This window comes from Culex pipiens, chromosome 2 (genome assembly GCF_016801865.2).
Source record: "Culex pipiens pallens isolate TS chromosome 2, TS_CPP_V2, whole genome shotgun sequence".
In the NCBI taxonomy this organism is placed as follows: Eukaryota; Metazoa; Arthropoda; class Insecta; order Diptera; family Culicidae; genus Culex; species Culex pipiens.
In genome coordinates this window covers 133,578,460-133,593,545 of record NC_068938.1, presented here as the reverse complement: position 1 = coordinate 133,593,545, position 15,086 = coordinate 133,578,460, and the positions used below count along the sequence as shown (strand labels likewise).

The following is a 15,086-nucleotide window of genomic DNA, read 5'->3' as shown; positions in this document are numbered from 1 at the left end:
AAAGGAATAAAAATGTGTAAAAATAAATAAAGCAAAATCGAATGCTTTGGAAGAATGGGGAGTTGTGGTGGTGGTGTGAAGAGAGTGAATGCATTTTGCTTCAAAAATAACACCAGCGTTCAAAGTGCTGGGGGAAGAGAAGTCACGGAAGCAACTCAGCTGATGCAGAGGAAATGGTGGAAAACGAGGAAATTTAATTTCTCGTAATTACGTTCCTGAGAATGTGAGAAGATAATGCATGGAAATTTCAAATTAAAAACCGCAAGGGTGCGCCAAACAGCTCATCACCATACAAGGATGAGGGGAAAATGGCTCGAGATGAAGATAACAAGTGTACGAAGGGGAGTGTTTTTATTGGTCTGATCTTGCTGAATAGTGCCACCAGCACGTTTTGTCATGTGCTTACGGAAGCGAAACGTGCCCAAAGGATTACCCCGAACGAGAGTCATCGCAGCAACGATTCATCATAACCAAGCACAGACTGTTTCGTATTCGTCCAGCTAACCATTTTTAAGCCCCTGTTTCAGCGGTCTCGTTTGCCGGTAAAGTTCCCTCTCGATCGCAGATTAGGGCCCAAATCCAGATTCTTTCGGTCGTTGCTTTTTGGCTAGGCTCGGTTTAGGTCCAGTCACTTCTCCAACTCATACCACTTTCTCCGTAATTCTCAACCCCCCTCGAAAAAAAAATACAGTCGTCCAGCAGTACTACGAGGCGGATGTCAACAAAGAGCACGTCATACTGGGCAATCCGGCCATCTTCAAGTGTGGCATTCCGTCGTTTGTGGCCGATTTCGTCGACGTGGTGTCGTGGACCGACGAGGAGAACACGTACATCTACTCCGCTGACGCCATCGGTTGGTTTGGAGGGGGTGTCCCAGCGGAGAAAATTGCTTCCTACTAATTTTATGTTTTCTGTCCCTCTTTTATGTTTCGTTTTGTACTGTTCTATTTCAAACGGGCCACTCGAAATAATTAAATTAATTGCCTTTATGAACCAGTTTCGTAAAACAAAAATTGAATCAAAAATTTAAAAAAATTCTAAATTTAAAACTCCAAAATTTATAAATACAAGTTGCGTATTTTAATTACGAAAATTTTGGTACTTCAACAGGTATAGGTCATCGCTGAAATTTTTAAGTTATCGCAGTTTTAGTGAAAAAAGTTGATTTTTTTGCCGATTGTTTTTGCGCGTCAAAACGCCATTTTAAGTTTTCATATGACTTTTTCAAATGTTAAGCTAGATTTTTGAAACTTCTTACTATTTTTCTCAAATAGCCAAACTAATCACCTTTCTTTGCGTCTAAGATAGCTAAAATCGGATGAAATGACGCGGAGATATGATTTTTTGAAAAAAGAGGTTTTTGCGAAAAATAACGAAAATTTCCATTTTTTGAACCACCCTAGCACGATGTAGGTCACCCTAATAGCCAAACAAAAAAATACGGGTCTAATTATTTTGGCCAAGGAACCCCAGAAAAATTTTGAGCCCGATCGGAGAACTTTTTTTCGGTTTAGGCTCTTTTCAAATGGAATTGCTGATTATTATATTTATTTTTTAAATTTGTAAAATCTATAATTTGAATTTTGACTCCTTGAATTGAAATTCTTACAATTTGAAAATTGTAGTTCTAGAGTTTAAAATTTTTAATTTAAGAACTTTTTTTTTTAAATTTTGAAGCTTGAAAATTTAAAAATTTTACGATCTTTAAATTTCCGAATTTTGAAATTTTAGAAATTTTATTATTTTAGAATTTCTGAATATTATAATAAAAAAATGTTTTTTTTTTTAGAATTTTGAAATCATACAATTTAAAAATCTTAGAATTTTAGAATTGTAGAATTTGAATTTTTTTTGAATTTTAAAATTGTAGAATTTAGTTTTTAAGCTCAAATTTGAAAATTTATTCCCTGGGCTTTGTCATAATGAGTGTCATAGGTTTGATGCTTGTTTGGCAAAGAGTATGATTTGATTCGATGTGGAATTAAAATCGAAGTGTTCAGTATATTGCTGAAGCTTCCATTTTTACACATGGACACCACTTCATGCTGCGAGAACCCACTTTGGCGTAGTCTCAGGGCTTAATCGATGGCCGGTAAGCTGTCATCGAGACAAGGAGGTTCTCTGATAGTGGGAATATCACATTTGTACAATGAACCGCTACATATGTGATTTTTCCCTATCTTAATGTGGGTGTCAGGTTAGGATGCGGGTTTAAAAAAATAGTGATTGTAGAATTTAGGATTTTAACTATAAATATCAACTTTTTATACTTTGCCTTTAGTTATTTAGGGACAAAATTAGTAACAGTGAATTTAGTAATTCTATCAGAATCGGTGATTTTCATTCAAGTAGCATAAAAACCATTCTAATTTGTCAAAATTTTCATAGAGTCTCGATCAATCAATAGTGAAATGATATCGGACTAAATTCGTTGATCTGTTGAACTAACGGTTGTCGGATTATGATTGTATCGACCATTGTTGCGAATCGAGGATCTACTGGAATTCTGACGAACAAATGGTCGTCTCTTTTTCAATTGACGACTTGTAAAATATCAACTGTTATTTTTTTTTTTTGTTTTTTTTTTAAGAAGCCAGACAGGTTTTAAAAGAAACGTTTTTTTGGTTAATAATTAAAATGTCGGGGATTTGAGATAAGAGTAGCTTTCGGATAGGTTGCTTTAAATCTTGTATTCAATTCAAGTTAGGTAGTTATCCGCAAATGAATATTTGGACTTATATGAATAATTGAACATTTTGGACTTATGAATAACACACAACTGTGCATTTATTCTAGAGTCAGATCCATACAGCGTCAGTGTTTATTTGGTCGAAGTGTACTAATTCATTGGCAGATCTGATTCTAGTTGTAATGTACGACAAGACTACTGACGGACGTGACAGGACGAGGGCCCAGTTTAGAGGTTTCGACATCAACGATGTGCGGCTGGATCACCCTCCCAAAAAAAAAAAAAAAAAAAAAAGCTCAAATTTGAAAATTTATTAATTTAAAATTTTTCTATCTTAGAATATCAAAATTTTAGAAAATAAAAATTTTCGAATTTTAGAATTTTTATATTGTTTTTTTTTCAAAATTTTAGAATTTTGAATTTTAAAGTCATCTAGGGGAAATTTACCCATTTTAATTAGTCTAAGCCGTTTGACCAATTCTCATCACTTTTAAAGTTTTCCGCTATTAAATCAAAATTTTCAGATACATCAACAATGGAGAGTTGCTTCTATTTATTACTTTAGAACAGTCAAAAACACTTAATGAAAGCTGTAATTGGGTACTAAAGCCCTATGCCAATTTTTATGTACAACGGTAAAAAACACGATTAAAAACCATTTCTGATCACTTTTTTTCATTTTAATGCAAAATTTTTTTTTTGACAAGACAACATTTTTTCGATGGATCAACTATGGTCCCCTTGGAACGACCTGTCAAGTAGGAGCTTTTCTGTCAAGAAGGACCGCGAGGTTAATTTTTCAAAATTGATTTAAAAATCCATTATAAGCTCTTTATGGTCGTACAAAGGGTCATTGTACTCAGAAAAATAAGCTTTATCGCTGTGAACAATAATATCAGCAATCTAAGCTTCATTTTAGGACCCAATTCATGACCAAAGTGCTGATAGGTCGATAATAGAAATGGTATATGGAATGGTATATTTCCCCTAGTTATTGTGCTCAATTTTAGAAATTTTAGAAAAAAATTGAATTTGAAAAAGTTAAAATTTTGGAATTAAAAAAAAAACAAAAATTTAAATCACAGAATTTTAAAATTTTAAAATTTTTAAATCTAAGAATTGCAAAATTTTAGAATATAAGGTTTAAATAATTTAAGTATTTTGCAATTTTAGATTTTTCGAATTTTGGGTCATAGAATATTGTCGGAATTTGTTTGAACCAATTTCACCCCACAGTTATGGAATTTTCGAATTTGAGAAACCTATATTTTTTAATTTTGGTATTTTAGATTTTCTGACTTTTCGAATTCTGGACTTAAGGTCGTAGATGGAGTCTTCCAATCTTGAGGCAATGATGATTCTGAATTCAGGGTAATGAAATAGTAAATAAAAATGAAAAAAAAAATCACTCCTATATGTAAAACGCTTCTAAAAACAACACAAAGAAACCCATTTTTTTGGTTGATACATTCTGATTCAAGATTTGAATGTTTTTCTAAAACAAAGATGGCCGCCAAATAGCCGGTTGGGAATGATTCCTTCCAGGGCCTTAAGATTATTTAAAAATTTGTTTTGAAGATTTTCATAATTTTGAACTTAAGAATTTTAAATTTTTAGGCTTAAGAATTGGAATTTGAGAATTTGACCAAAAAGTTGACATTTTAGATTTTGGAATTTTCAAAATTTTATAATTCTTTAGAATCTTTAAAAGTTTGCATCATAGCTTTTTTGAATTTTAGACATAAGATTTTTTAAATTTTAGACTTAAGAATAATTATTTTTGAAGAATTGCAATTTTTGAAATTTTAGAATGTTATTTCTTTTTCAGTGGAACACTCAGTGGATAGAAGACAGATTCTATCCCATATTCTTCAAACTCTGGTCCCACTTCACTTCTACAAATTAAAAAAAAAGTTGTTTACACGTAATGATTATTTCGAGTGGTTCGTCATCGATAGCAAGTTGATTACTTCAAAAATCGATTGTAAACTTCATTCTATCAGAGGTTTATGAGGTTTCCCTGATGTGTTTAAGTTGACTAATCCTCTACCATATAATTCATATGCAGTTCTTCGTATATCTTATGGAGGTCCTTACGTCTAGAATCCCTATATCGCGAAACTTTTTTCCACTATCTCGATCCGCGATCAATGCATATTCACTTCTGCACCCTTCCAGTAATCGCCCAGTATTACGACGTCGACGTTAACAAAGAGTACGCCATCCGGGGCAACTCGATCCTGATGAAGTGCCAGATTCCCTCGTACGTGGCCGATTTCGTGCGCATAGAGTCCTGGCACACCGACCAGAACCAAAGCTTTTACCTAAACTCCACCGAAAACGACGAGGAAGGTTGGTCCGCACTCGGAGGACTCGTCCGTACATTCCCGCCTTCCTGATTCTTTAGTTTCGTCCTTGCTCTTTTTTTTTATCGATTTCCTAATTGCTGCCAAATTTTCGCTCCCGACAGTTGTCCAACAGTACTACGAGTCCGAGGTGAATAACGCGTACGTGATCCGGGGGAACGCCGCCATTCTCAAGTGTTCGATTCCGTCGTTTGTGGCCGATTTCGTGACCGTAGTGTCGTGGAACGACGATTCCGGCAATGTGTATCAGTATCTGGGGAATAACAGTCACATGGATGATTTTGAAACTGGTTCGGATCTTATGGAATCATTTGGACCGCCCTTTTCCCCTCCTAATTTGTATGATTTTTCTTCGCTCTTTCTTAAGCTATTGTTCCTTAATTTGCAGTTGTAAACCAGTATTACGAAGCGGAGGTAGTCTCAGAGTATGTCATTCGGGGGAACACAGCCGTGCTCAAGTGTAACATTCCCAGCTTCGTGACGGATTTCGTTAGGGTAGATGCGTGGATTGGTAGCGACGGATCCTTGTACAACTCGTCCTCTTTTGATACCGGTATTCAGAATCCTTAGAATGTAATCCCTGAATCTCCTTCCAGAACTTTTTATTTGATCTTTTCCTCGATAGTTATATATTGAATTCGTTCATTTGCACAGTCATCAACCAACACTACGGTGCTGATATCCTTATGGAGTACGTAATCCGGGGTAACTCCGCCATTCTAAAGTGTTCGATCCCATCGTTTGTGTCGGATTTTGTCCGCGTTGAGGCTTGGATCGACGAGGAGAACAAAGAGTTGCTTCCTTCGGAAGACTACGGTTGATATTTGATTGATTTTGAGTCCCCAATTTTCCACGCTTATCCAGTTCTTTCGTTTGATTCTAACCTCAATTTCGTTCTTATCAGTTATAAACCAGCACTATCAGCCGGAAATCCTCACCGAGTACGTTATCCGGGGCAACTCCGGTATTCTCAAGTGTTCGATCCCTTCGTTCGTGTCCGATTTCGTGCGAGTAGAGTCGTGGATCGATGAGGAAGGAACTGAACTGTCTTCTTCGGAGGATTATGGTTAGGCTTTCATAAGCATCTCAAATTGAAAGAAATCCTCATTTTTCATTTCCTAAATCTTTAGTTTCTTCACGATTTGCTTTATTTCTTGCTAATTTTAGTGGTAAACCAATACTATCAAACTGGTTCGGAGGACGAGTACATCATCCGAGGCAACTCTGCCATTTTAAAGTGCAAAATTCCGTCCTTTATCGCGGACTTTGTCTTTGTCGAGACCTGGTTGGATAGTGACGGAAACGAGTACCACTACCACGAGGACGAAAGTTCGGGTGAATGCGCGCTAGGCTCGTCCCGGAAGAATCCCGATTCCCTTAAATCTTTGATTTTGTCCACCCTTCCCTAAGAATAGTTTCTTCTTCTGTTCTTCTACCAACGCACAGTGGTGAATCAGTTCTACCAGACGGACGGTGAGAACGAGTACGTTATCAGGGGCAATTCCGCTATCTTGAAGTGCAAGGTTCCGTCATTCATTGCGGATTTCGTGTTTGTTGAGGCTTGGATCGACAGCGATGGCAACGAGTACCACCACCAAGAGCATGAATTCGGTGATTGGTTTGGCTTTGTTCGCGAAAACTTGCTTCCTGGATCCCCATTTATGATTTTTCCATGATTCTATTTTTCACATATATTGTTTGTTTTTGATCCTCCTGAAATAGTGGTCAACCAGCACTACATTACCGAAGCCGAGAACGAGTACATTATTCGGGGCAACTCTGCCATTCTGAAGTGTAAAATTCCGTCCTTCATTGCCGATTTCGTCTTCATCGACGCCTGGATCGATGATTCCGGCGTAGAGTACCAACTGTCCACCAACGACGACGATGGGGGTTAGGGAGTAGCAACAATTTCTCTAGAGTCCCGATTCCTTCAAGTCCCGTTTATTATTTGAATCTCATCCTTTCGCGTATTGATCCTTACAGTCGTTATCCAGAGCTACGAAGCCGAGGCGGACAATGAGTACGTAATTCGGGGCAATTCGGCCATCATGAAGTGTGAGATTCCCTCGTTTGTGTCGGATTTCGTGGCGGTTGATGTGTGGTCCGACTCCGACGGGAACGAGTTCTACCCCGGGGATGAGAGTAGCTTAGGTGGGGTTGGGGGTTGTTTGAAGATTCCCGGGATCCCTACTCCTTGTTGATTCAGTTCTGTTTGGTTATTTTGGTACTTTCAGTTGTCCAGCAGGTATACCAGATTAGGGTCAACGATGAGTTCATCCTGAACGGGAACGCTGCCATTATGAAGTGTTTGGTTCCGTCGTTTTTGCAAGATTTCATCACGATTGATTCCTGGGAAATTGACGACGAAGTTGTTACCGTTGATATGGAATCGTTAGGTTGATATCGTGTTACTTTAGTGAATCCTTGTCCTTATCCCATGGTTTTGTTTGATCCCTTCAACTTAAAAGCAGTAGTCAGGTCGAATCTCAAGGAATTAGCTTAATTTCTACAACAAGATATCATTTCTTCAGTTGTTCACCAGTTCTACCAAACGCGACTCACGGACGAGTTTGTCCTGAACGGGAATTCCGCCCTGCTGAAGTGTCTGATCCCATCCTTCATTTCGGACTTTGTCTTCGTGGACGCGTGGATCTCGGACGATGGCGAAGAGTATTACGCCGACAACGCTGATATCGGTGACTGCTTGATCCGTACAGAAACCTTACTCCAATCCCAAATCCCACTCGTTTAGTTTGATCCCAACTCCCAAAGTAGTTATCGCTGAATCCTTCTTGCAGTGGTCCACCAGTTCTACAAAACGCGCGTCATCGACGAGTACGTGCTGAACGGGAATTCCGCTCTCCTCAAGTGTCTTATCCCTTCGTTCATCGCTGACTTTATCACGGTCACTTCCTGGGTCGCGGACGATGGCGCCGAGATCGAGATGAACGACGATACCGGTAGTCCGCGGAACAACTCGCTCATACGTGTTCCTTGTCCCGATCCGAATCCTTGATCTTGGTTTCCGTTGTCCTTCTATCTCTCTCCCGCAGTTGTGAACCAGTACTACGAGGCCCAAGTGTACGACGTGTTTGTCATTAAGGGAAATACGGCCCTGTTCAAGTGTCAGATTCCGTCGTTCGTGGCGGATCACGTGGAGATTATCGAGTGGGTTACGACCGATGGGCAAACGTACGGGCTAGACGATAGTTTCGGTAGGCGTCAATATTTCCCCCAAAATCAGAACATCCACCGTGTTTAGTATGCACTCTCTCTCTCCTTCGGTTCGGGACGGTTTGACTGGTAGTTTTGGTTTGCAGTTTTTATTTATTATTTTGTATATTTTTTGTTTCATCCTATCCCCAAGTAATCCTGTCCGTTTTTATTATTTTTAAGTTTGTTTCAATCCCATCCACAACCTCCACGGGTCTAACGGCCTACCCATCCCGAAGATCCTCCCTTCCCTTAGCTCGTAAGATAGGTTAAGGTTCCTAGCACTCGTTCAATGTTCTGCTCTTCATGTGCACATACTTCGACAACAAAAGCGATCACTTTCGACGACATTCAAACGGCAGGTGTGTGTTTTCGATGTTTTCAGCGTTTCTACCCAATTTCTTGTAGCATGTAGAAGTACAAAACTGGTTCGGCAGACAACCGGCAGCATCATCGGTACAAGGTGCAACAGATGATCACCGGCATCAACAGTGTACTCTTGAGACTCTCGGGATAAAAAGAAAGGGCTAAAACCGCAAGAATTCGTCGCACGATGAAAATTCCCTGTTTTGTTTTTTATGCATTTTGAGCGAAGTTGATGATGATGTCGCGCGCGCTTGATCGCGCCGTAATTTACTGTTTTATTAAGGGGGAGCCCATTGGGCCTTGAATGAAGGCAGCTGTAATCGGACGGGCAGCTGAACGGAGCAAATTCCTCCGGTTAGCATGTCTCATCTCGGGGCGTTCGACGAAAGGATGTTGATTAATTGGGGCGGAAACAGTCGCGCAGGATCGTTGCTTTCTTTTTTGCGTGAATTGCAGCTTGTTCCGGCAGCCGGAGGAATTATGTATTCTTAGACTAATCTTGCATTTAATTTGTCAATGTTTAGTTTCTTATTTTTTCAAAAGGTTCTATGTACTTAGAAACTCCATGGCGCTTTGTTGTTTGAAAAAAAGTAATTCAGAATACATCCATAAGCATATTTGAAATTATGTAACAAATACCTACTGCCACCTTGCTCTAGCTAGCAACAATCTTCTCTACGCTGATTTAATAAATTTCCTCCAGCATAGCTTAAAATCCCGAGCAGGGGTAAATAACACGGGAATACCAAATTTTGGTATTACTTGGGCAAATAACAGAGACCAAAATGTGCCCTTGGTTGCCCAGTAATAGATGGTAAAATACCAAAAAATCATACCAAAGTCTTGTGTGTGGAAGGGCACAACAATACCAAACCATGTTATTCCAAGGGTAAAATAATAGCTCAAAATAAAACCATTTAAATACCAAGTTGAGGTCTTCTGGATTTTTCCCTGGGCTTTGTCATAATGAGTATCATAGGTTTGATGCTTGTTTGGCAAAGAGTATGATTTGATTCGATGTGGAATTAAAATCGAAGTGTTCAGTATATTGCTGAAGCTTCCATTTTTACACATGGACACCACTTCATGCTGCGAGAACCCACTTTGGCGCAGTCTCAGGGCTTAATCGATGGCCGGTAAGCTGTCATCGAGACAAGGAGGTTCTCTGATAGTGGAAATATCACATTTGTACAATGAACCGCTACATATGTGATTTTTCCCTATCTTAATGTGGGTGTCAGGTTAGCATGCGGGTTTTTAAAAATTTAGTTTTTGTAGAATTTAGGATTTTAACTATAAATATCAACTTTTAATACTTTGCCTTTAGTTATTTAGGGACAAAATTAGTAACAGTGAATTTAGTAATTCTTCAGAATCGGTGATTTTCATTCAAGTAGCAAAAAAACCATTATGATTTGTCAAAATTTCCGTAGAGTCTCGATCAATCAATAGTGAAATTATATCGGACTATGTTCGTTGATCTGTTGAACTAACGGTTGTCGGATTATGATTGTATCGACCATTGTTGCGAATCGAGGATCTACTGGAATTCTGACGATCAAATGGTCGTCTCTATTTCCATTCACGACTTGTAAAATATGAACTGTTAATCTATTTTTTTTTTGTTTTTAAAAGAAGCTAGATAGGTTTTAAAAGAAACGTACTAGAATTTTTCGCTATTAATTAAAAGTTCGGGGATTTGAGATAAGAGTAACTTTCGGATAGGTTACTTTAAATCTAGTATTCAATTCAAGTTAGGTAGTTATCCGCAAATGAATATTAGGACTTATATGAATAATTGAACATTTTGGACTTATGAATAACACACAGCTGTGCATTTATTCTAGAGTCAGATCCATACAGCGTCAGTGTTTATTTGGTCGAAGTGTACTAATTCATTAGCAGATCTGGTTCTAGTTGTAATGTACGACAAGACTACTGACGGACGTGACAGGACGAGGGCCCAGTTTAGAGGTTTCGACATCAACAATGTGCGGCTGAATCAACCTCCCAAAAAAAAAAAAAAAGGTTGAGGTCTTCTGGATTTTGGAACAATGCTTGAATACCAAAACTTGTGTGTCATTGTTTTATTTTTAGGTATTCCCGTGCCCTTGGAAAATCAGAATTTGGTATTCCTGTGGTCTTCCACATACATGATTTTGGTATGCTTTCATGGTATTTTACCATCTATTACTGGGCAACCAAGAGCACATTTTGGTCGCTGGTATTTGCACAAGTAATACCAAAATTTGGTATGTGAGCAATTCTCTCAGATTTCGGTCATTCGATTTTTATTTGTATTTTTTAATCCGACTGAAACTTTTTTGGTGCCTTCGGTATGCCCAAAGAAGCCATTTTGCATCATTAGTTTGTCCATATAATTTTCCATACAAATTTGGCAGCTGTCCATACAAAAATGATGTATTAAAATTCAAAAATCTGTATCTTTTGAAGGAATTTTTTGATCGATTTGGTATCTTCGGCAAAGTTGTAGGTATGGATACGGACCACACTGAAAAAAAATGTCACACGGTAAAAAAAATGTTGGTAATTTTTTATTTAACTAAACATGATTTGCAAAAAAAAACTATTTTTAATTTTTTTCATTTTTTGATATGTTTTAGAGGACATCAAATGCCAACTTTTCAGAAATTTCCAGGTTGTGCAAAAAATCATTGACCGAGTTATGAATTTTTGAATCAATACTATTTTTTTTCAAAAAATCGAAATATTGGTCGCAAAAATTTTTCAACTTCATTTTTCGATGTAAAATTAAATTTGCAATCAAAAAGTACTTTAGTGAAATTTTGATAAAGTGCACCGTTTTCAAGTTATAGCCATTTTAAGGTGACTTTTTTGAAAATAGTCGCAGTTTTTCATTTTTTAAAATTAGTGCACATTAGGGTGGTCCAAATCCGGACTTTTTTGGGGCTACCCCCTGAAATCAAAGATTGACCCATCACTAGGCTAAATTCCAAATTTGAGCTCATTCTGACCACGGGAACCCCTCCCTCCAATCGCTTAAAGTTTGTATGGGAAAAATCGTCAAAATGTATGGAGAAAAGCAACTGTTTTACTTTTTTACCTGTGGAAGGCGCCATAATTATCCGATTCTTACCATTTCTCAAATGTAGAACCTTCATTAAATTTAGAACAACTTTCCCGAAGACACAATATTTTTAGGATTTTTTCCCGCGAAGTTATTAGCCCCCAAAACTGGCCATTTTTGCGCGGCCAGCTGTAAGGGGCTACCTAACAACGATGTTTATTTCCAATTCGTACACGCACGTGCTCTCTCTCAGGTTCAAACTCTCTCACGAGTTTGCTCGCCTGCCTGCCTGCCTGTTTACCTACAAGCGCGCGCTGTTTCTCTGCTTGGACTTTTGTCGTCGTCGTCGTTTTCGTTTGATATCCGCTACGCTGCGTTCCTGGCATGTTTATTATAATTTTCAACTAAAATAGCAGGATTGTTTTGAGATATATTTAGCATATAATTTCTTAAATTATGTCAAAAATAAAAAAATTGCGCTGAAAAAAATAGTTTAAAGAAAAGACAGCTTAAAACAGCGCAGCGGATAGCAAACGAAAACGACGGCGACGACAAAAGTCCAAGCAGAGAAACAGCGCGCGCTTGTAGGTAAACAGGCAGGCAGGCAGGCGAGCAAGCTCGTGAGAGAGTTTGAACCTGAGAGAGAGCACGTGCGTGTACGAATTGGAAATAAACATCGTTGTTAGGTAGCCCCTTACAGCTGGTCGCGCAAAAATGGCCAGTTTTGGGCGCTAATAACTTCGCGGGAACAAATCCTAAAAATATTGTGTCTTCGGGAAAGTTGTTCTAAATTTAATGAAGGTTCTACATTTGAGAAATGGTAAGAATCGGATAATTATGGCGCCTTCCACAGGTAAAAAAGTAAAACAGTTGCTTTTCTCCATACATTTTGACGATTTTTCCCATACAAACTTTAAGCGATTGGAGGGAGGGGTTCCCGTGGTCAGAATGAGCTCAAATTTGGAATTTAGCCTAGTGATGGGTCAATCTTTGATTTCAGGGGGTAGCCCCAAAAAAGTCCGGATTTGGACCACCCTAGTGCACATGTTTGCCCACTTTTGAAAAAAATATTTTTGAAAAGCTGAGAAAATTCTCTATATTTTGCTTTTTTGAACTTTGTTGATAAGTCCCTTAGTTGCTGAGATATTGCCATGTTTTCTAAGTCACACCCAAACAACCCACCATTTTCTAACGTCGATATCTCAGCAACTAATGGTCCGATTTACAATGTTAAAATATGAAACATTTATGAAATTTACCGATCTTTTCGAAAAAAATATTTTTAAAATTTTCAAATCATAACTAACATTTTAAAAGTGCGTAATATTGAATGTTTGGCTCTTTTAAAATGTAAGTCTTGGTTTAAAAAAATTGAAAATATTTTTTTCGAAAAGATCGAAAAATTTCACGAATGTTTCATATTTTAACATTGTAAATCGGACCATTAGTTGCTGAGATATCGACGTTAGAAAATGGTGGGTTGTTTGGGTGTGACTTAGAAAACATGGCAATATCTCAGCAACTAAGGGACTTATCAACAAAGTTCAAAAAAGCAAAATATAGAGAATTTTCTCAGCTATTAAAAATATTTTTTTCAAAAGTGGGCAAACATGTGCACTAATTTAAAAAAAAAATAAAAACTGCGACTATTTTCAAAAAAAGTCGCCTAAAAATGGCTATAACTTGAAAACGGTGCACTTTATCAAAATTTCACTAAAGTACTTTTTGATTGCAAATTTGATTTTACATCGAAAAATGAAGTTGAAAAATTTTTGCGACCAATATTTCGATTTTTTGAAAAAATCAGTATTGATTCAAAAATTCATAACTTAGTCAAAGATTTTTTGCACAACCTGGAAATTTCTGAAAAGTTGGCATTTGATGTCCTCTAAAACATATAAAAAAATGAAAAAAATTAAAAATAGTGTTTTTTTGCAAATCAAGTTTTAGTGACAAAAAGTTAAATAAAAAATCACCAACATTTTTTTTTACCGTGTAACATTTTTTTTCAGTGTGGTCCGTATCCATACCTACAACTTTGCCGAAGACACCAAATCGATCAAAAAATTCTTTCGAAAGATACAGATTTTTGAATTTTTACATATCATTTTTGTATGGACAGCTGCCAAATTTGTATGGAAAATTATATGGACAAACTAATGATGCAAAATGGCTTCTTTGGGCATACCGAAGGCACCAAAAAAGTTTCAGCCGGATTAAAAAATACAAAAATTAAAATTGAAGAAAAAAGACCGATTTCGTAGAGAATTACTCATGTTCATACCATTTTTAGTGCAGCAGTTGCAGTTAGTAAAAACACGGAAATGATCCATATGCAACAGCCAAATCTACTCACCTGATGATTCCATGTTGTTCTTAGTGATATTCTTCACCACATCGAATGCATTTGTCATTGATGAACGGCCTGTGCTTGAAGTTTTTGAAGCTTCTGAAAAATAACAAGATTGAAATATGAGTGTTATTAAAATGAAACTGGATTGAATTCCACCAGAATTCAATAATCTGTCGATTGACTCGTTTTTCAAAGTATTTGGTTATCCCGAATTAGAGAAATTTCAACGATTTAAAAAAAAAAATCTTAGTGGGTATATAAAAAGTCATTTTTGCGCAAAATTAATTATCTCGCCAAAATTTATAAAATAAATTCCCATAGTTTCAGATGAATTTAATAAAACACTTTAATACCAAAATAATACCAAAATGTGCCATCCTGACTTAGATTTTTTTTCACAATTTCAAGTCATTTCTTTAGGGGGTGTATCAAAAATGTTTAAAATCAAGTTTGAAATTTCCGGTTTTCAATGAAGACATTCGTTTTGAGACATCATTTTAGCGCAAAATTAATTATTTTGTCAAAATTGGTCAAAATTTTCCCATAGTTTCAGAGGAATTACTGTAATACTGTAATACCAAAAGAATACCAAAATGTGGTGTTCGACCATTGACAAATTCTGCAATTTTGCATGATCAAAACAATACCTTAAATTGGTATGATACCACATTTTGCTCTTGCATAAAGGGTCCAGGAATACCAAAATTTGATATTGATACCAGAGAAAGGTATTATTACGCATTTCCCTTGTTATTTACCCATGCTCGGGATGAAACAAAACCATCTTCTCCAGTCAGAAATCTAAAATACCCACCGTCCTGATTGCATTCCCATTTATTCACTTGAGTCTAATTTAGTGCTTGGGTTCAGAATTTGAATTTGCCAACGGTCGGTTTGTCGGTAGGTCGCTACTGATTTCGCCTTATGTCACGCAAAAAAAAAGTCATCGCGTCTATCTTTCACGTTACTGTACCAGATCTAAAGGCACAACCACTGACGCGCGGACTGAATGTAGCAAAACGGGGATCATTTGGTAAACATATGGTC

General features: G+C 37.2%; 1 protein-coding gene across 50 annotated transcripts in view; it reads left to right on the top strand.

Moving 5' to 3' along the window:
* Positions 1–15,086, top strand: part of LOC120424726 (cell adhesion molecule Dscam2) — a 99,423-nt gene that overhangs the window by 3,898 nt on the left and 80,439 nt on the right. For 40 of the 50 annotated variants that reach the window (XM_052708851.1, XM_039588966.2, XM_039589229.2 and 37 more), the window contains exon 4: positions 5,160–5,345. In XM_052708851.1, the coding sequence (XP_052564811.1) occupies positions 5,160–5,345 (186 nt within the window). Of the gene's footprint in view, positions 1–691; positions 854–4,867; positions 5,042–5,159; positions 5,346–5,709; positions 5,872–5,959; positions 6,122–6,777; positions 6,949–15,086 lie in introns of all 50 variants that reach the window. The other 10 variants (XM_039589136.2, XM_039589113.2, XM_052708856.1 and 7 more) reach the window with 5 other exon arrangements.